Genomic DNA, 22,873 nt, shown 5'->3' on the forward strand with positions numbered 1-22,873 from the left:
TCAAGTGGACTTTTTCTTCACAAAATGCAGATCATCATTCCTCCAGTAATCACAACAATAGTACTCGAAGAAACCCTAGTTGGGCATGTTCAAAAAACTAGGATTCTATCAAACAAATTCAGTATAAATGACTAGACACCATAAGATAGAGAAAGACCTTAACAAGCACTCAGAAAAAATACAAAAATGTTTTTCCTATTTTCTTCTAGATTTTGTTCCCATACTCTCCCTCTTACTTAGCTCTTGCACCCCCTATGAGTACGCAAGCTGCATCAAAGCCCGGATGTGGTAAGAAGTAGGTAAGGGTTCTTGCATTAAGGACACATGCAAGTAAAGAAGCGAGTCTAGACAACAACAACAACAATAAGCTTTGTCCCAACTAAATGGGGTCGGCTACATGGATTCTTGCCTCCCAATTAGTTCTGTTCAAGGCCATGCTAGATACAAGGCCTAAGCTATGCATATCCTTTCTTACCACTTCTCTTAAGGTTATCGTAGGTCTACCCCTAGCTCTTCTAGTTCCTTCAATCTGGATTATATCACTCCTCCATGCAGGGGCATTTATAGGTCTCCGTTGTACGTGGCCGTGCCACCTCAAATGACTTTCTCGAAGCTTATCACTTATGGGAGTAACTGCCAAACCAACTCTAATATGATCATTCCTTATCTCATCCATCCTAGTTTTGCCACTCATCCATCTTAGCATCCTCATTTCTGCTACATTGAGTTTATTTATATGATTCTTTTTAACAGCCCAACACTCTCCACCGTATGTCATAGTTGGATAAACAAAGGTCCTATAAAATTTTCCTTTAAGCTTTTAATGGAATACGCTGATCACACAAGATCCCAGACGCACCTCTCCACTTCATCCACCCTATTTTAATTATTTAGGAAACATCATCCTCTCAATCACCTCTTTTACTTATGATTGAACCTAGGTACCAAAAACAATCACTCTGAGGAATCTCCTTATCGTCAAGTACCACTACCTCATCGTCAAGCCGATCATGACTAAAGTTACAAACTAGATATTTTGTCTTCGTTCTACTTAGTTTAAAGCCTTTTGATTCCAAAACTACTCTCCATGATTCTAATTTGGTAATAATCCCCACTTGAGTCTCATCAATCAACACAATATCATCAGCAAAAAACATACACCAGGGGACCTCATATTGAATGTCTTTAGTTAATTCATTCATTACAAGTGCAAATAGATATGGGCTTAAAGTTGATCCTTGATGAAGCCCAACTGTAATTGGGAATTCATTACTTTGTCCCCCCGTCATTCTTACACTTGTCACCGAACCATTATGCATATCCATAAGTATATCTACATATTTACTTGCAACACTTCTTTTCTCTTGTACTAGCCAAATTAACGCTCTAAGGACTCTATCATAAGCTTTTTCTAGGCCAATAAATACCATATGAGGGTCTTTCCTACATTCTCTATATCTTTCCATAAGTCTCCTAATCAGGTAAATAGCCTCCGTTGTAGATCTTCCCGGCATAAACCCAAACTGGTTCTCCGTAATTGTGGTTAAGTGTCTCAAATGGGTTACAATTATTCTCTCCCATAATTTCATAGTATGGCTCATCAATTTAATGCCACTATAGTTATTACAGCTTTGAATATCTCCTTTATTTTTGTAAATTGGAACCATAACGCTTTTCCTCCATTCATCTAGCATTTTCCTTATGCTCATAATCTTATTAAACAACTTAGTCAACCAAACTAGTCCATGGGTTCCTAAGCTCTTCCATACTTCTATTGGGATTTCATCAGGACCTTGTGTCTTGCCGAGTTTCATCCTCCTTAGTGCTTCTTTTACTTTGGACATCAAAATTCTACGTATATAAGTTCGAAAATTGGTGCTTTGGTGAAAGGTGTAATTGTCCGAATCATAAGTGCTTGAAGTATGCTAATTTAGTAAACTAGAGAAATAGATTTCCCATCTTTTCTTAATGTCCTCATCACATACTAATACTTTACCATCTCAATTTTTAGTATATCTAAAATGGTCAAGATCTCTTCTCTTCATATCCCTCATTTAGCTATCTTATAAATAGATTTTCCCCCTTGTTTCGAACACAACTTATTGTATAACTCTTCATACTTCTTTTCCCTTGCTTTTCCTGCAATTTTCTTAGCTTCATTTTTATCCAACCTATACCTTTGAAGATCCTCAACATCCTTAGTTCTTTGCCATGTCTTAAAACTAGCTTTCTTATTCCTAATGGCAGCTTGAACCTCACTATCCCACCACCAAGTCTCTCTATAAGAATGGAGCTTTCCTTTTGATTCACCTAGGACATCTTTAGCCACCTTCTTGATACACATAGCCATCTCATTCCACATCACATTAGTATCCCCCTTAAAATTCCACTTTCCTTGTTTGACTACGTCATTAACGAAGGATTTCGAGTACTCTCCTTTCAAGTTCCACCATCTTATCCTGGAATAGTTAACCTTGGACCTTTTATGAGTTTTTGGAGTTAGAGTCCAGAGTTATTGGAATTTTTTTTTTTGGATGAATAAATAATCTATTAAAGAGACAAAACAAAACAAAATCACAAGCTCGAGTCAGCTAGCGGTGGGGATTTGGGAGTTGATCCCCCAGGAGACAACAATAAGCCTGTTCCTTGGGGAATCAACAACCGGGGGGAGGGGAGAGGAAGAAATCCTAGCTGAAACATAAAAATAAATAGCATTCCAAATGGAATCGATAGAGCGGGATTTGGAGTTCCAGCGCCTGAGATTACGCTCCCACCATAGATGGTGGACTGTGGCACCAAAGACGAGCTTGCCAATACGATCACAAATAAAGGTACCTGCGAATTTGCTCAGAATCCAAGACTAGTCACGGGTAAACCCAAATGAGCGACGGGAACGGGGCCAAATATAACTCAGGGCTTTCCTCCACAGGACACTAGATAAAGGGCAAGTAAAGAACAAATGCTCAGTGTCCTCAATACCATTCCAACACAGGATACACTTTGGGTTCACAGGGATGTGGCGGGAAATAAGGAAAGACTGGGTTGGTAGGGCTAGGTTTAAGGCTCTCCAAAGAGTGAGAGAATGTTTGGGGATGTGGCCTTTAAACCATACTAGGGGTGGCCATGGAGGGGCAGGGGAGGGGGAGCGAAGGAGGTTCCAGGCCGAAGCCGAGGTAAAGGATTTGGAAGTAGGGGACCAAATGATAGTATCATGAAGGAGGGGGTAAATAGGGGGGGAGGGAACTCCAAACTTGCGTGAGACTATGATGCAGGGAAGAAACCCAAGAACCATTGGAGATAAACTCCGAAAGCAAAGTGGATTTGGGAATTCGGGTTTCATAGACGGTGTGGGGGGGGGGGGGAAGAGCGAGAGGAGAATACCCATCGGATGCCACGGATCTTGCCAGAAAGAGGTGGAGGAGCCAGAGGAGATGTGGGAGGTGATGGCGGAAAGAGCTCGGGGACGGAGAAGGAGGAGCTTCCTCCAAGTCCAAGAGGGATAAGAGGGGCAAGAGACAATCCAGAAAGAGTTGGATTTAAGAAGGTATGAGTGAACCCAATTGACCCAAATAGAATTATCCTTGGTGATGATTTTCCAAATGAGTTTAAGCAAAGCAGCGGCATTGACATCTTGAATCCTACGAATTCCTAGGCTCCCTTCGGATTTGGGCCGACAAACCTTGGACCAGCTTATGGGGCGAAGGAAGCGGGATGAATCCTGGCCCTTCCAGAGGAAAGCACAGAAGAGAGATTCCATAGCAGATGAGATGGCTTTAGGGATCGGGAAAATGCCCCACCAGTAAAGGTAAGAAGATTGGAGCACAGATCTGATGAGCTCAACCCTACCAGCAAAGGAGAGAAGCCGGCTTTTCCAAAGTTGGAGACTTTTGCGGATGTTATCCAACATAGGGGAGCAGTGATGGCGAGTAAGCCTACCCGGGATGAGAGGGAGACCAAGGTAGATAACTGGGAAGGAACCTGGCTTGAACCCATAAATATTCAGAAGGGTCGAACGAAGGGGCTCAGAGACTCCAAACAAAAAAAGAGAAGATTTATCAATGTTGACTTTCAGGCCAGATAAAGACTCGAAGAAGGAGAGAGTAGAGGTGATAGTGGAGATGGATCTGGGGTCAGCTTTAGAGAAGATCATGAGATCATCGGCGAAAGCAAGATGAGTCAAATTGATGGCTTTACACTTAGGAATGGGAGAAATCAGGAGTTGATCAGTCTTGGCTTGAAGAAGACGGGATAAAACCTCTAAAGCCAGGGAGAAGAGAAAGGGAGAGAGGGGACAGCCTTGGCGGATACCAACACTAGAGGGAAAAAATCCCGCCGGCGAGCCATTAGTAATGATAGAAAAGAAAGGGGTGGAAATGCAAATCTCGATCCATTGGATAAAAGAAGGGGGGAATCTCATAGCTAACAGAACATCACTAATAAAATCCCAGCGAATAGAGTCAAAAGCTTTGAGGAGATCAACTTTGAGGAGAGCTGCAGGGGAGTGGGATGCTCTATCAAACCCCCTGACAATCTCAGCACAAAGAAGGATATTGTCCACGATGCTACGACCGAAAATGAAAGCGGACTGGTTCGAGCTAACCAGGTTAGGCATAATCTTTTTGAGCCGATTCGCTAGGATTTTAGAGATGAACTTGTATAAGAGATTACAGAGGGAGATGGGGCGAAAATCAGAAAGGGAGGAGGCGCCTGCCTTTTTGGGGATGAGACAGAGAAAAGTTTGGTTGACAGAAGAGAGCTGAGAGGGATTGAGGAAGAAACTGCGAATAGCCATAATAAGATCATCCTCAATGAGGTTCCAAGCACTGGAGTAAAACCCCATACTAAAACCATCAGGGCTAGGGGCACGATTTGGTTTGTGGGAACAAATGGCCTGAAGAATTTCATCATGGGATGGAATGGAGAAGAGAGGGGAGATCTTGATGACTAACAAATTTGTTAATCAAACCGGGGCGCGGAGGGAGAGAAGAGCAAGGAGGAGAAAGGAGATTGGAGAAGGAGACAACCTCAGCTTTGATCTCCGGAGGGTCAAGAATCCAAGATCCATTGCTCGAGAGGAGAGCTGGGATAGAATTATAGTTATTTCTTGCTTTAAGGGAACGATGGAAGAAAGCCGAATTGGAGTCTCCGAGTTGGAGCCATTTAATCCTAGCCTTTTGGCGGAGAAAGTTCTCTTCAATAGAGACCAAAGAGGAAAGTTCAGAAGAGAGAAGTCTCTCACAATCCGCAAGCGAAGGATTGAGGGGGTCAGTTTGGAGATTGGCCTGGATTTGCAAGAGATGAGAGCGGCAATCAGAAACCCTAGAGGGGATGTTTCCAAACGTGGAGAGGTTCCAACGACGGAGAGCATCCTTGGTATTCCTGAGCCGACGGGCAAAGCTAATGAGGGGAAGGGAATGGCAATGAATAGGCTTCTCCCAAGCTTCCTTGACCGTGTCGAGGAAAGACGGGTTGGAGGTCCACATATCAAAGAATTTGAATGGTTTGGGACCGAAGGAAGAGAGGGAGAAGATATGGACTAGGCAGGGAGAATGATCTGAGAGGCCTGCAGGGAGAAGGAAGCGTGGGAATCAAGGAAGGAGGAGAGCCATTGATGGTTGACAAGGAAGCGGTCGAGCTTCGAAGCAATCCTATCCATACCAATCCTATGGTTATGCCAAGAAAGAGAGTGGCCTGACCATCGGAGATCAGTGATACAAGAATCATCAAGACAGGAATTGAAATCCTCAACCGCTAAAGGGTTAGGCCGGCGACCACCCACTCACTCATGAGAGTAACAAACAATATTAAAATCCCCCCCCACACCCCAAGAGTGATTTACGAGAGCGGAGGAAAGAGAACGAATAGAGGCCCATAGAGGGGCACGCTTAGCAGCCCGATTGAAACCGTAGACAATAGTAAGGAAGAGGTTGGAATTGGAATTAGGATGGGACAAGGAGAGATGCATGAATTGGGTAGAAGAGTCGATGAGGGTGATATTAAGAGAAGAAGGGTTCTAGAGAATCCAGATTCTACCATTAGAATTATGGGAATAATTGGAAAGGAAGGACTAGGAAGGGACTAAGAAACTGGCAATCCGATGGGAGTTCTCAACTTGGACATGAGTCTCAAGAAGGGCACAAAAATTTGCTTTAGAATCCAAGAGAAATTTCTTGACTTCACTTTGCTTAGCAATATTATTTAAACCTCTAACATTCCACACAATACAATCAGACATATAACATAAAAAAAAGGGGTCAAGAAGCAAGTTGATGGGGCGAACTAGACATAGTCTCACATAAGAGGGGGTTCCCATGGGTAGTGATTTCAGATGTATTAGGGCCAATAGAGGGTGCAGGGAAGGGGGAAGAAGGTTCATTTGGCAAGGTTGAGGGTTGGTTGGCTGTAGGCAGGTTTAAGGCTTCGGTGCTAGTGTTTTTAGAGTTGGAATGGACTGAGGACAAAGGCTGAAAAAGCCCATTAGAAGAGTTGGGCTTGTCTTTGGGAGGCAAAGATCGTTTGGACCTAGGTCTACGGTTCAGAGGCCCAAAAGAAGGGGTTAAAGTGTTAATGGGCTTCGGCCCATGAGAGGGAGGTTTGATAATGTGGGAAATATGGGGATGGGCCAAAAGACGGTGGGGAGTAGTTGATAGTTTTGGAGCAGCACCCAGCTGTATAATGGAAGAGATATTTGAGGTGGGCCCCAGCTGGAGAGAAGGAGAGGGTAAAATCGATTTAGAAGGAGAGATAGGGATTAGGTTATTCAACGTCTATGGGATGCAATTAGCTCTGGGCGAAACTTCTTTCATGGTCAGGGTGTTGCAATTATCATCAATTGGGAAAAACGGTGACTGAGCGTCAACGGAGCAAGAAACAGGTACCTCAGTTTATCGATCTGGGGCTCTATCAGTGGCAGCAGCTTCATCAGGAGTAGGAATCTCAGGCGCTTCAAAGTCCTCATCCGCAGAGTAACTATCAGGTATAGCATTCGATTTTGATTGGTCTTCGTCTGAGGGGATGACGGCTTTCGAGACAGTGACCAGAGCAGCAGGTAAGGCATCAGCTTTATTCCTTCTTCTTCTTCTTCGGTAAGTACTGGTTGCCGGAGTTGTGTGTCCGGCAGCCGACGGCAGAGTTGCAGCGGCGGTGGAAGTGGTGATTGAAGCAGGAACCGAAACCAACTCAAGAGCGTCAATAGACTTCATTTTTAAAAGGGCTTCGGTGGAGAGTCTTGAATCATCAGATGGCAGAGAGTGAACAGGAACGGTGGTCTTCGCATGTGGATGAGTCGCAAAGGAACAATCATTAGAGGCGTGACCGAAAGTGGAACAATGGTCACAACGAGAAGGGATCCAGTCAAAAACGATGAGTTGGCAATATTTAAGGCCAAGGTCATCAGCAATGGTGACATTTGACGGCAGATCTTTTGCAGCAGAAAATTCAAAGCAGATTCTCGCGTATGAGAGACGAGAGGAATTCAATGTTTTCGCATCAGTGCGCAGAGGCTTTCCAAGTGCAGAACCTATTCTACTTAGACAATCAGAGTTCCAAAATTCGAGCGGAAGTCCTGGCAAATTGATCCACAGGGGAAGAGAGCTGAAGTTGACCCTGCAGAGTGGGAGCGAAGGAGTCCAGGGTTTAAGGAATAAGGGTGATTTTCCTACGAACCATGGGGAGCCTTCAAGAGCACGAGAGCGGCATTCAGGGGAATCGATTGTGAATACGAAAATGCCAGAATCAATTTGTCGGATGTCCAGCATTCCTTGGGCTTTCCATTGTTTGGTGAGTGAAGCTTTCAGAATGGCGAATGGGGGAGGGGGGCCAAGAAACTGGCCAAGGAAAGCAGAGGACCATCTTTGGATACTTGCAGCGGTGGAGGCGGAGGGGCAATGAGCAACCGGACAAGGGTCATTTGAGGTGGAGGGAATGAAAGAAAGGTCAAGGTCAGTGGAGGAAGGATTGTGTTGGTTGGAGAATAGAGAGTTCCAAGGCTTGGGAGGGGCAGAGGGGGAAAGGTGGGCAGGGGAGGAGAGGAGGAGGGGAGTGGGGAAGGGGGAGCCATGAGGGGGTCACCGGAAGGAAACAGGGGCGGCCATGAACACAGAGGGGGACACCGGAGTTACATTAGGGCTTCATCGAACCCCCTCGGACTCTTCGTGGTTCCTGTTTGGGCCCTTTGGTGGTGCTAGTTGAGTTGGTTTTGAATTGATATCTTGTAATTTAACCTAGTCATAGTTATTGGAATATATTAGCATTCTAAAACATTGAATTTTTTAATAGGTAAGAGTCTAGAATTGACAGATGTTATGAGGAAAAGCGTTAATATAGCTTGTATTCATGACACTAGATGGAAGTTAAAAGTCTAATGAGTTGTGACTTTAAACTTTGGCAGTTTGGTATACAGAAAATTATAGTAATAGAAGTCAAGCAAGAATACCAGATGATAAGATTTAAAGAATGACACAGTGGATCTAAGTAACAGAAGTTTTTGGAAAGATGCCTTAGTCACATGGGGTATTTTGACTCATGGAACAAAAATCAATCGATATGGTCAAAATATCGATCGATATGTCTGCATTTTTTGAATTCGAAACGAAATGTAGTAGTCGGAACAGAAAGTATCCATATCGTTTCGTATCGACCGATATAAATATCGGCCCGATATGGTATCGGGCCGAAATGTTACCTACACAGCTTATAAAGTGTCCAAACCGAGCCACTTTTCGACCTATCGACACTATTTCAACCTATCGAGCGATATCACCCTCTGCAATTTGACCTCCTTTGGAAATTTTTGCTGATTTCTCTTGCGCTTTCATCCCCTTCTACACCTAATTTCTAGTATTCCATTTCGTTCAAACACTTGATTTGCTCCTCCATTTGTGCATTTTCTCAAATCTTACAATATTAAATTTAGAAAGTATTGGGCATTACCTTACACCAGATGTATATTGAAGAAGATTGATGCAAACCTTGAATGCCAAATCTGCAGAGTGATGAAGCCTTCTCCAATCTCCTCGTCTTTTTACCATACCTCTTTCTTGTGGAGAGAGAAGAGAACAAAAGAACTTATAGGGTTTTCCTCAAAACCCTAATCAATAATAAAATCATGCAAGAACTAGAATATATGTCTCATCACAAGGTGAGTAACCAACTTCCTCATTTTTTATTTTTGTTTCATTTGTGCCTTAAATCATGTTAGATTGCTTCCAAATTTATGTATGTTTACTTTAGAGTGTATATCAATGAATTTGTAGTGTCAAAATTATTTTTTTATTCTTCCTACTATTTATGGTGTCCCTCCCACTGTCGATTATCGGAGTCAGCCACTGGGACCTTATCAATATCCTTATCCTTCTCCTAGTCTTGAGAGCCAGGGTGCTCTTTCATTTGTTGAGTAGATCTTCCACACTATTCCACAACCACAAGGCCCACCACCACCAGTTCCTTTGGAGATTCACAACTTCCCACCATTAGGAAATCTTATGCATGTGGATGAGGCCACATACAGAGATGCAGTTGTTGACTATGTCCAAAACTATATGGGACAAACATCATGGGAGTTGTATTGTCATTTGTATGGGGTGCAATCGGAAGAGGGAGACCTTGAGGCTTGAATAGAATAGACTTGTAACTCACTAACTTGTAAGTAATAACATTCCCGCTTCTTCTCTGATTCATGTACTATATACTTGGAATGTTGGATACTTGGATGTTAAATTTTCATTAGTTTTTTAGTAAACTAGTAGTTCTATAGTGTTTATTATGCTTGAAATAGGTAGTATGCAAGAATTAAAATCAATTTGAGTGCATTTGAGGCTCGAAATTGACTTTTCAAGAGTCAGATAAAAAGTATACAGTTTCGGTCGAAATTTTGACCGAAACATGGAAATTTCGACCTTTTTCAATGTCAAAATTACCATATCGATCGAAATTTTTTCCTTGTTTTGACTCCGCCACTACCTTGGATAACCGTGACAACCATGATTGTGAAGCCCAAATTTGATCAATTGAATGAAGTTGCTTTTGTCCAAGGGCTGACAGAACCAGTTCGCTGTGAGCAACAGTAGAGGACTGAGACAGTGGTTTAACTGGATGGCCTTTGTTAAGAAATCAAGTCCTATCTCAGTGGTTGTTATTTGTATTACAAGTAAGTCACCATTTACTTTTCCGTTGATTGAGCACTTGTGTAAAAAGGACTTCAATACAGATTCTGGTAGGTTATTCCTTAGTTCATCATCCATAAAACATGGTCAATAATACTGGTCTCTGCATATAAATATCTGGCTCAGATGTGCCCATTGAATGCGCTGTTTCATAGCATCTTTCCTGCCAGTCCCAACCACTTGAGGAGAAACTAACCAGCACATCACCCCCATCTTTAGGGACATTCAAGGTCTCTCTGATAGAACCCTTAGACCAAGACCTGGTACAGACCAGGTTTGCTGATCTGAAGATAATTGAGATCTCCCAGTTCTTCCCTGTCTGTCTTCTGAATTTGGTTCATTGTTAATTAATTTCATTCCAATGATTTTGTTGACATCCTTTAGGGATTTCATTGAATGTCCAATCACTAGGTCTGACTTTCATACAGATCTGAGTTACTGATTGCCAGTGATTACAGTTCTCTTAAATTCTGGTTTTGTTATCCAGATTTTGCTATTTCGTCAGTTTTGGGTTAACTCTCACAATTGAATCATGGCAGTCTTCTGGAGCTTTGTTAATCTAACATCATTCTAACATGGACTATAATTTTAATTTGATCCAATAAAGTTGAATTTTGACCTTATTCTTCCTCCATTTCTGTTTTGGGCTTTCTTGGGATCTTGTTTAAAGGGACAAGTATTCCGAACACAAAGTACATCCTACTTACTTTACTATCCGAGGTTTTCAGATACCAAATTAGTCAAAAAATCTATTATTATTATTATTATTATTATTATTATTATTATTACTATTATTATTATTATTATTATTATTATTATGACTTATGAGAACTATTAGCCTATAAAATATATTTCCTGACATCTTTAGAGCATAGACTGCAGAAAGTTCAAATTGCAACAGTAAGAAAATTAAAATGGCATGTTTGTCTTATCTTGCTACTAAGAGTTTAACATCTTAACCAACTCAAAAAGAATTACATAATCTTCAAGATGCCAAAAAAGAATGAACCTCTGGTGCAACATAATTTGGGGTTCCACATGTCGTATGGAGAAGTCCAACACCCTGCAAATGGGGATATGTGGAAACAAACAGTTAGAAGCAAAACTACCTGGTATGAATAGTACAATATAGGAGGTTGGAATGCTTACCTGTTGGGGCAATGCACTGAGTCCAAAGTCAGAAACCTTCAAGTTCCCTTGAGAATCGAGAAGAAGATTTTCAGGCTACAAATAGAAAATAAAAAAATGTAATGAATAATACACAATTGAGAAGCTATTGCAAGAACTCACCAAGTATCAACAGAAATAGCTAGTAGTTAAGAAATAAATTTCATCCAGATTTTCAGTGAGTGCAGGATCAATGCAGCAGAACGCATCTTTGCTTCAAGAAAAAAAAAATGCTCCTCCCAGTTTTGTCATTATAGTCCTTGATTATTTTAAAGGGAGTATATCCCAGTGTCTTCTATAGTTCCATTGTTCTCTCGTTTCCTCATAGTTTCCACAGCATCTAGGCATCCCGAAAGGATGGTGTAAGGAAATAATCAAGCCGACACCACCAAGGCATCAATCCGTTGCCTAGGCAACCATACTGCTCTTCCAGCAAAGGTCACCTAACCAATGTTTTTGGTAGGGAATAAAACAAATCATCACTGAAAAAGAAATAATATTGCAGTCCAAGGATTTCAACCCCTAGCACCCCTTTTGAGGGATTTTGAGGTGCTGGGGGATTCAGCTAATTTAGTATTTTTACACAAAACTGGTCCACTGACTCTTTTAGGGTTGGTTTTGCTGCTGGACTTATGAGCAACATCTCAGGCTGGGTTATTTAGTCTTTTTTTTTTTTTTTTTTTTCAGTAAAATATTTATCATGAAGCACCAAAGGGAGGGGGGAAAAGAAGAAAAGAGAAAGATGAGGGAAGAAAACTCCAGCTAAGACAAAGGCCTAGGAGGAACCAAAAGAGAAGAGTATAGCCTGTTCCTTTGGGAGCCTAAGAGAGTGTGATTTGGAGGCCACTGTTAGAGAGGACACTGTTAAAGATGGCCTTCCAAATCAGATCAAAAGAGTGATTCGGAGGCCCACCTTCTAAGATTACGCTGCAGCCAAAATGAGAGATCACAACACCAAAAGCTAAGTTTTGCCAATGATGTCGAAGATAGAGGAGACAGAAAAGGCCAAGACCAGCCAGCACCATTCAAGATAAAAGGGAAAGGGGGATGCCTGCAACCGGGCCTGAAGGCTAAGGCTCAATGTCAAATGGTACATGGAAGGGGGCAAGAGAAGAAGAGATGGTTTATGTACTCAACCTTTTCCAACAAATGTTAAAAGGGGATACCTGGATGGGGCTGTAGAGAAGAAAGGATTGGGTGGGAAGGCAGCAGGTGAAAGATCTCCAAACAGTGAAGGACTGGTGGTGTATGCAACCTTTGAACCAAAGCAGCTTGGCACAGGGCATAGGGGTAAGGGGCTTGATGAAATGCTAAGCAAAGGAGGTGGAAATGTACTGGTACAAGAGCGAAAGCTGACTACTTATCCTCCGAAGGGGGGAAGGGAGGACCCAACTAGGTCAAGCCTAGGAGAAGGGGAGAGGGGGACCAAACACCACTAGCGACAAATGAAGAGAAGGGCACTCAAAGCAAACCTAGAAGAGTAGATAGTTACAAGCCCCAAACAGGTTGAAAATAGTCCCAAGGGGATCTGTTGGAAAAGCCGATTGTGGTAGAATGGCTTATTATGATCAGTGTGATCTCAAGCCCTCTATTTATAATAAAGTGGAAACAACATTATTACATAAATACTCATATTTGGGTAACAAGAAATAGAAATTTACATGAACACAAACTCTAATTTAACTCCTAGTAGAATCCAACACTCCCCCTCAAGTTGAGGCATAGATATTAGTCATGTCCAACTTGCCTACAATAGGAAGGAAATCTCTTTCTTTCAAACCCTTAGTGAAAATATCTGCCACTTGGTCTCCAGACCTCACAAAAGGCATGCAAATAAACCCTTGTTCCAGCTTTCCTTTGACAAAAAACCTGTCAATTTCAATGTGCTTAGTTCGATCATATTGCACCGGATTATTAGCAATACTAATAGCAGCCTTGTTGTCACAATATAACATCATAGGGTTTGGAACTTGGACTCCAATGTCTTGCAGCAAGCCTTTCAATTATAGTAGCTCACAAACTCCACAAACCATAGCTCTATATTCAGCTTCAATAGTGGATAAAGCTATCACATTCTGTTTCTTACTTCTCCAAGTAACTAGATTACCTCCAACAAAAGTACAATAACCTGAAATTGACTTCCTGTCTAGGGATCCAGCCCAATCTGCATCAGTGTATGCTTCTACTCTTAGATTATCAATGGGTGACAAAAGTATTCCTTTTCCAGGAGTTCCCTTCAAATACTGTAGTATTCTGGTAACAACCTTCATATGAGCTAAATATGGATCATGCATGAATTAGCTCACTATCCCCATGGCATAAGCGATGTCTAGCCTGGTGTGGGACAAGTAAATAAGCTTCCCTACCAGCCTTTGGTGTCTTCCTTTGTCCACTAGTTCTCCTTCTTTTTCTTTAAGTTTAGCTCGAGCTTCAATAGGGATATCAACTACTTTACACCCCAACATTCCCACTTTTGATAATAAATCTAGGACATACTTTTTTTGGGATAGGAATAAATCCTTCTTTGATCGAGCCACCTCAATTCCTAAGAAGTACCGTAACTTCCCTAGATCTTTAATCTCAAACTCTCTGACAAGAAAATCCTTCAACCTTTGAATTTCTTCACCATCATTCCCTATGATGACAATATCGTCTACATAAACAATGAGAAGTGTGATGTTAGTACCTGACTTCTTGACAAATAGTGTATGATCAGCATTGCTTTGCTTGTACCCAATAGAAGTCATTGCCTTCAAGAGGCGTCCAAACCAGCATCCAGGAGACTATTTTAACCCATAAATTGACCTCTTCAACCGACAAACTTTCCCTGCAGTATTGTCATCGGAGAAACAATGTGGGATTTTCATATATACTTCTTCCGCTAACTCCCTATGTAAGAAGGTATTCTTTACATCTAGTTGGTGCAAGTTCCAGTCTTTGTTCACAGTTACAGAAAACAAAACTCTGACAGTGTTTAGTTTTGCAACAGGGGCAAAAGTTTCCTGATAATCAATCCCATAGGTCTGGGTAAACCCCTTTGCAACTAGTCTAGCCTTCAACTTGTTGACTGATCCATCCATATTTTGTTTAACCACAAACACCCATTTGCAGCCCACTAGTTTTTTTCTTGGAGGAAGTGTAACCAACTCTCAAGTATCATTTTTCTTCATTGCCTGCATTTCCTCTACCATAGCTGCCTTCCATCTTTTATTAGCATAGGCTTCCTCCCAACTTTTGGAGATATAGATGATATAGAGGATATAAAAGCACGATAAGAGTCAGACAAAGAGTCATAAGAAACATATTTAGCTATGGGATGCTGAGTGCAAGATCTAACTACTTTTGTCACAGGAATAGGAAGATCATAAGAAGATACCTTAAAGGGAATAGTAGAATCTGATTCTGGAGCAAGAGATTGAAGTGGTAACGTGTCACCTTTCTCCACCTACTTTAGCTAGTTGTAATTCTTCCTCTGATAAGTCTGCACCTCCTTATTCTGATCAATCTGATTTTAAAAGACCTCAACAGTGTGCCTCACAGGAGTGATCTCCCCCTAGCTAGGCTCTTCACATGGTTCAAAAAACGAAGGGAGAGGATTAGAGTCCTCAGGTATACTGGCCGAAGTCTCCCCCTGGTCAGGAAACTCTTCTTGAACTCTTAAGTTGTGTTGGTATGTGATAGGAAGATCTAGAGTTGGAAAGAACATCTCTTCTCTAGGCCTCTCCCCCTGGAGAAGTGTATAGTAAGGGCAAGACTCATTAAAAATTACATCCATGGATACAATGGTTTTCCTGGAAGGAGGATGATAACATTTGTACCCTTTCTGAGTAGCAAAATACCCCAAAATATGCAACGTAGGCCGCGGGGAGCAGCTTACTCTGGTGGGCTGTGATTCTAATCTACAATGGGTTTTGCGAAAGAAAAAAAAATAGAAGAAGATCCTAATCAAACTTAGGCTCTTATACCATGTTGAAAAAGCCGATTATGGTAGAATGGCTTATTATGATCAGTGTGATCTCAAGCCCTCTATTTATAATAAAGTATAAACAACATTATTACATAAATACCCTTACTTGGGAACCAAGAAATAGAAATTTACATGAACACAAACTCTAATTTAACTCCTAGTAGAATCCAATAGGATCCAACAAAAATGAGGTGCCAATCCCCTTAACAATTACCAAGGTGGAGCTGAGGGCAAGGAAGGACTTTCCTCAAAACCCAAAAAGGATTGGAAGTAAAAAATGGCACAAAAAGCTCTTCAAACCTAACCCCACACCAAGCTGAGAGGATCTGGACTCCTTAGTCATGACTCTTGTGAGGCCTTTGGACTCCTTAGTCATGACTCCAGTGAGGCCTCTTTCAAGTTATCTCCACGACTGCACTGGCACCACTACTGTGCATCTTCACGCTCATACCTAAGGCATGACACACCCCACATTGGATTCATCCTCTATAAAAACCTGACCTGCAACTGCTTTTCTTCCACTTATAATGGTAATGTATTTTATTTTCCACCTCTTATGGTGTGTAACTCTTAGCCTGATTTCCTTTACCAGTTAAAGCTTCGGTCGTGCTTGTTTTCCCTCCCTTCTACTCTCAGTGACTGTTTGAGAAATGTGGAACTGGACAATAAAAATGTTTTTCTAGTTGGTGAGAACATGGAAATACAAACACAAAGGGATCTTGAATTAACTTTTCTAGGTCATATTATGCAAGGGAAACCATACAGGTGACAAGCAGTTGAGGAAGCTTATGTTAAGGCTTGGAATACCCTATTTCCTGTTGAAGTTAAAATGTATGAAACGGATCTGTTTGTCTTCCAGTTCCAACATAGACTTGATCGGAAGAATGTTTTAATGGGAGGGCCATAGGCAAGTCTCAAATAATCGATAATTCTTCAAAGATGGAGACCAAAGAAGGATTGGAGTTTCACACATGTTTGATTCTGGTTACAGATACATGAAGTTCCAGAAGAACTAGTGAACTTGGAATTTGCTCCAAAGATAGCAAACAGAAACAAAGCAATGATAAGTTTTCTCGAGGGACAGTCAAGATGCATTTTATCAGCGTAAGGATCTTCATTGATGTGCAAAGTACAAAATACAAAGAAAATAAGGATCTATGAAACAGCTATGCATCAAATATGAAAAACTTCCTTTGATCTACTACTACTGCAGGCTCATTGGCCACGAAGAATGAGATGCAGTAAGGGTGTCAATTGCGTACCGAAATCCTTTAACCGTACCGAACCGCACAGTCTAAATCCGCACCGTACCGTACCATTTAAAATTTAGTACGGTATGTACTGAAACCAAATTTCTTCGGTACGGTTCCGGTTTTAGGTACTCATACCATCGGTATGTACCGAAACCATACTGAATTGGTCATGTACCAAATTAAGGGATATAAATGTAATTTTATAATGAAAACACTTCATGTTTACCCTATCTATAATTTCCTATTTTAGTTTTTCTTTCCGTCATTCACTCATCTTCTTAGATTTACTTGCTTTGTCTCTGTTAATATCAAATTCTATCAATTGTTTGGTCGCATTTCATTAGGATCTTAATAAACTAATAGCAAAAGTGTCATGGGTTTGTTTGTACCAAAAGTGTACCGCACTAGATACTGTTTTTAAACCGTTTTCTTATACCGATTTAATACCGAAACCGTACCATACCATGTAAATTCGGTACGGTACGGTTCTGGTTTTCAGTATTCAAAGTTGATACTGTACCGATTGACACCCTTAGATGCAAGACACTACTGAAAACAAACAACAACGCACAGAAGTTCATGGATGTTGTGAACAATGCTGCCCAGATTTAGTAGGTGAAACTCTAGCAAAAATACTTCATGGAGTTTCCTCTAAACCCAAGAAGGATTTGGGAGTAAAAATCTTCCGTAGAAATCTCTTCTTGGGGACCAAGGAAGTGAGCTCCAAGCATGGTACAAATTTTGGTTGAAACCACTGAAATTTCGATCGAAATTTTAGTTTTTGAAAAAAAAAAAAAAAAACCTGGGTGATGTCGAAAAGGTACCAGGTTTCGATCAAAAGGTCGAAATTTCAACCAAAACCTATCGAAACTCAAAGCTTCTACTAGGTTTCGCCATTTGAGTTTCTAACCCCAAACCATTTTTTGGCTGGATTTTCTGATTTCAACCTCTGTTTCACCCTAAATCACTAACTCATTTGTCAAAACTTGTCGAAACTTGGGGGAAAATGCTGGGAATTTGTAAAAACTTGGGGGAAGAAATTCAAGCAATGGCATATCTACATTATGTGGATGATTCCACCTATAAAAACGTAGTGCCTCGGTTCATGGCAAAATGTCATGGCCAACTTTCATCTAATACTTGGAGTACTACTCCAAAAAGGGGATAGATCCACCAGTTCCAAGTAGGCACTCAACATGGAACTGAAGTCTGGGACATTGTAGTTGCAATTTGGTCATTGTATTTTGATGACTTATAGTACATGGAACCACTTTATCAAACAATTCATGTATGTTGATAACTCTATGCCTGTAAGCAATACAATTTGTACTTCTCAAGACAATCATTTGTTAGTATACTTGATTGATAAATTTTCAATATAGGGTGCAAACTACTAGTTCCATTGTGTTTATTATGTTTTAAATAGGTAGGAGGCAAGAAATCAGATGAAATGGAGGCATTAAGCCCTGAAACCAGGGTCAAAACCTTCCTTGAAAAGTACCAGGCTTCAATCGAAATTCCGTTGAAACTTGGAAATTTCAGTTTTTGGCCAGGTCAAAACGGGCCTTGAAACCGAAACTACGATCCTTGGCTCCAAGAAAAGTTTTTTTCCCTCAATTTCTAGGCGAGGGTGGAGAAGACCTTACTAGAGTTGTCTTGGGATAAAAGGAGAGATCAAAGTGACAAGAGGAACCTTGGAGAAGATGTTATCCAGCCGGAGAAAGAGTTTTAGGATTTAAAAGTGTCCCTAGAGTTATGGAGCTTGCACACAAAGGCAACCATGTGTCAAAGAGTTTGAAGTGCCTAAGACCAAAGGAAATTTAAGGCTGGAGATGAATATGGCAAGGAGAATGATTAAAAATCCAAGAAGGGAGAAAATTGGCATGGGAGGGAAGGGGTGGAGATCCAGGCTTCATTAATTAAGTAACAATCAATTTTGGAGGCAACTCTGTCCTAACAAGCTCAATGGTTTAAGTGGAGGAAGTCTTCATAAAATTATGCATTTATAATTTATAAATCAGAAGGGCGGGCCTGGCGCAATGGTGGAGTCTCTCCATTGTGCGCTGGAGGTCGCGGGTTCAAATCAGCCTCTCTGCAAAGCAGGGGTAAGGCTGCCTAGAAAGTCCCTTCCCCAGACCCCACAGTGTGGGAGCTTCGGCACTGGGTACGCCCTTTTATAATTTATAAATCAAACTAGCCTTATTGATAACCATGGCTCATCCAAAGATTATTAGGGATATATCTAAGTTTAAGAAGGAGAGACACACCTTCAAATCTCTGTGGTACACACCCTTACTATGGCAGTACTCAACTGCGTCTATAAGATGTTGAAAGTGTTTCCTTGACTCATTCTCAGGGAGTCTTCCAAGTTGAACCTGCATAACCAGTAGGCCCAAACAATAACGCAAAAGAAATGATAAAACAAGATATGAAAAACAACTCAAATAACTGCTGCCAATAAATTACACTTCCAATGATGGCCTCCAAAATTGTCCAGCAGAAAAGAGAAGGCATAACATGAGGAATAAAAATTACAAAGAAGACAAAACTAAGAAAACCGCCCATAGCCAAATACTTTCACTGGGATGCACAGACAAAATCATGCACCAATATTTGGAAGAAACAGATCTGACCTTGACAATATGCAGTATGATTTCTTAGGAGAACATCTGAATATGGAATAACTATCAATACTCAAGAGTCATTGATGAATACATCTGCCATGTTGTCTAACAGTGAAATCAACCACTTGTCAGGCAGGATATATATATACATCGGAGACTCACTACCAACTACTTGTGGCAAAAATCAGGTTCACTGATTGTTTCATCTATTGAGAATTCAGGTTGTAATGCCATTATGTCAAATCTGAGTTAGTCTTAATGTTAAGTCTCTGAATTCAGAACGTTTAAACATGAACAGATTTTCTGATCTTCATTTCTGTCTAGTTTTAAGAGTTGCATCAAGTGAATTCTAGTTAGTCCTAATGTAAAGTCAGTGGATTCAGAACGTTTAAGCACAAAAAGATTCTCTGATCTTCGTTTCAGTATAATTTTAGGTTGCATGAAGTAATTTTCTAAACATATCACTCCTTCATGCTAAAAGTAAAGGAAAATGAAGTGAACTTAATTGAAGAAACCTCCAACATCATGTCTCAAGTGAAATTAATTGAAGAAACTTTCGTGTCTCTCATGTGGTATCAGCCAAGAACAATAGATTCCAATCCAATGCTCCTGCATGGACTGGAGCTAAAAGGGGAAAATGAATAGGTTTTTTAAAATGTCGTGTGTTGTTCTAGTTTGGAGGATAACAATCTGATCCCAACACTGAGATTCTGAACCTTGCTCAAGGCTCTTAATTAATTGTCAAAGAGATCCATTCAGGGACTCTCTGTCAGGGTTTAAGACTGAATTTTTTAGGGTTTTCAAATCAACTTTTTCAGGATTTCAGTGCTTGGATAGACTTTCTTATGGTTTTGTTTGCCCTCCAGCCTTTTATTGGTCCAATTGTGCTGTTTCTTGATCTTCTCAAGCCTTATTCCCAGATCTACACCCTTCTTCAACCTGAGTATCATGACACCTTCTCTGCATCTATCGAAGGGAGAAGCCGCAATCATCATAGTAACTTTCCCACAATTTCTGCTAGCTCCATCAGAATGGATGAGCACAACTATTTATTGTGGTTTCACTTGTCTTATGTTTCTCTTGCTGCTAGCAACCCCACCAAAAATCTAATAGGTAGAATTGCGAGGTCGCCCACAATGTGTCCCTCCGACAAGTAGGTTTGTGATGATGCCACTTATTGTAGCTTATCAAATCAACTATGCAGTTCAATATTGCTTCCTGTTATTTTTTTTGAGGACTTCATTGTGACATCTGGAAGGTTGCAAATTAAATTTACTCTCTAGCTGAAAATGCAGAAAAACTTTACAAACTGCACAAGCGTATTCATGACACCACTCAGCATGAGTGTTCACTGAAACTTGACTTCTGTGAGATAATCCATCCCACATTTTCTGTTGGTAATATTAGCTCCAAGAAAGTGCAAGGATGAGATTAGGGTCTATGATTTCTTTGCTGGTCTAAACGTGGAGTACAATCACATTCAATCCCAAGTGTTGAAATCTTTTCCCTCTTCGGAACAGACTCATGTACTTTGTCAGCTTGAAGAGAGTCAACAGACTGCTATACTCCAGCCTTTTATGACTAACCAATCAGCTCTCTACACTCGCCCTGGATTTCCTCCCAAGAACACACCTATTCGACCAGCTAAATGTTTTTCATTCAGTCATGATCCAGTGAAATGTGAGTACTGTGGGAAGGAACACCACACAAAGGATTGCTGCTGGAATCTATATGGTCATCCACCCCAACTTGCTCTCATGGACATGGCCAGGGATGAGAACATGAGGGATCAGATTCAACCCACGTTCACCACACAATGTTAACCACCTCTACCAACTCCAAAGGGCCAGTTAATGCAAGATAAGATGCTCATGCTTTGCTGCATGATTTATAAGCTCAATGTTTCAACCTCCTCTTTAATTGCTCAGTCTCCTACTTTTGCCGCTTCTGGTTTGACATCTTCTGGGGGGTGAAAACATTTGTTGTTAATGAAATATAAAGCAGATGTGAGTTACAAGTTTGACGAATTTGACATAATTAATATCTAATCTAATGCTAACTATCATTAAATATGTCAGGATGTCTCATCACAACTTGGGATGTACTCATTAGCATGACGCTACTCTAAGAACAAATAGCATCCCGTGATTCAGTATTTCAGCAATGGAACTCACAAAATACTTAACCTTATGATCTTAAAAAAATGTTAAAAACTAAACAAATAAAGAAAACATTTATATTCCTTCAAACAAACTAAATTCCAAATAGCAGATTTTTTAACCACAGTATTTATCCATGTTATTATGATTCACGATATGCATAAAATCCATTTGTTTCATGCGTCCTCAATTTTGGAAAAGCATGAACTTAAACTTTTAGGTTCCCCAAGTCTCTAATTCAAAGTTTCACACCAGAAATGTTAGGTGTTAAACCCTTCCTTATTGCCCAAGCTCTTACCCTTGACGAAATCCTCTACGATTATCAAACAGTCAGTACTTCTTGATGAACAATGGAATAAGAATTCGCATTACTCACTGCATATTTCAAGCTTTTGGTAATTTGTAAGGCAAATACCGACAACAATCTGCAGCTTAGCAAACTTTTAAGAAAGACACTCGGATGAAAAAGAATAGTTAGAACACTATAAGAATCAAGCTTGGTTCGAAAAGTTTGACAAAAGGCTTACTATTTTATCAAATAATTCTCCACCAGTGACAAATTCTAAAATAATATATATCTTTGTCCGGCTAGCCAAAACCTTCAAGAAAGATAGAAGTTCATGTCAGTACAAGCAACAAGCAGCAAACGTTCACATACAAAATGCCACCTATGATTGATATGTATACAGAGATTAACTATCATACCTCATGTAACCTGACTATGTTAGGATGCCTAACAATCTTCATTATGGATATTTCTTTCCTAATCTGAAAAGAAATGCCCAAAAAAATTAGCTCAACAGACTATATAATGAAGAAGGGTTTTTTTTTTTTTTTTTTTGGGGGGGGGGGGGGGGGGGGGGGGATACAAAAGAATCTAGAGATAAAAGAAGAAGAAATAAAAAGGATTCAACTACAACAGAGAACCAAGTTTCAAAATCTTTTCATCGAGTGAAATGAAATCCCTTACCGCTGAAATGTGTGATTAAGAGATTACATGACAATCACATATAACCAATCTTTCCAAGAGAAGACAACAAAATGAGATCCATAGGAGCTGAGCAATGTTACGCTAGCAAAATCTCTCCATTCTTCAATAGTGGAACCAAATTGAGTACAACTTGTGAAGCCCACCATACAACAATGGCAAGCCTTATACCAACTCAAAAGGTTGGCTAAATGGATCCTTGCCTTCCAATCAGTTCTATTTGAGGCCATACTAGATACAAGGCTTAAGCCACACATATCCTTTCTCACCACTTCTTCTAAGGTTATCCTAAGTCTGCTCCTAGCTCTTCTAGTTCCTTTGATCTGAATTAAATCACTTCTCTGTACAGGGGCCTTTAAAGGCCTCCCTTGAACATGGTCGTGCCACCTCAATCAACTTTCTCAGAGCTTGTCATTTATCAGAAGCTTAGAGCTACATGATAAACTACAAAAAAGTCGATTGCGGTGGCACGACCACCATAATGGTGCAAATACAACGACCATCACGAAATTATGGGTTCTAACTTCTAACACAACATCAGCAGACAGCAGT

The 22,873-nt window shown here is 40.6% G+C and overlaps 1 protein-coding gene across 2 annotated transcripts in view; it reads right to left on the reverse strand.

Annotated features, from left to right (window-relative positions):
• LOC149025170 (CBL-interacting serine/threonine-protein kinase 24-like) overlaps nt 1-22,873 on the reverse strand; it is a 59,567-nt gene that overhangs the window by 31,556 nt on the left and 5,138 nt on the right. Inside the window, exons 3-7 of one of the 2 annotated variants that reach the window (XM_089145397.1) lie at nt 22,039-22,101; nt 21,861-21,932; nt 18,818-18,925; nt 11,313-11,387; nt 11,173-11,226 (exon numbers count right to left, since the gene is read on the reverse strand). In XM_089145397.1, coding sequence (XP_089001523.1) covers nt 11,173-11,226; nt 11,313-11,387; nt 18,818-18,925; nt 21,861-21,932; nt 22,039-22,101 — 372 coding nt within the window. The remainder of the gene's footprint in view (nt 1-11,172; nt 11,227-11,312; nt 11,388-18,817; nt 18,926-21,860; nt 21,933-22,038; nt 22,102-22,873) is intronic. The other variant, XM_089145398.1, reaches the window with a different exon arrangement.

The sequence above is a fragment of the Hakea prostrata genome, chromosome 2 (genome assembly GCF_041222555.1).
Source record: "Hakea prostrata isolate BN-2017 chromosome 2, UWA_Hpros_2, whole genome shotgun sequence".
Taxonomy (NCBI): Eukaryota; Viridiplantae; Streptophyta; class Magnoliopsida; order Proteales; family Proteaceae; genus Hakea; species Hakea prostrata.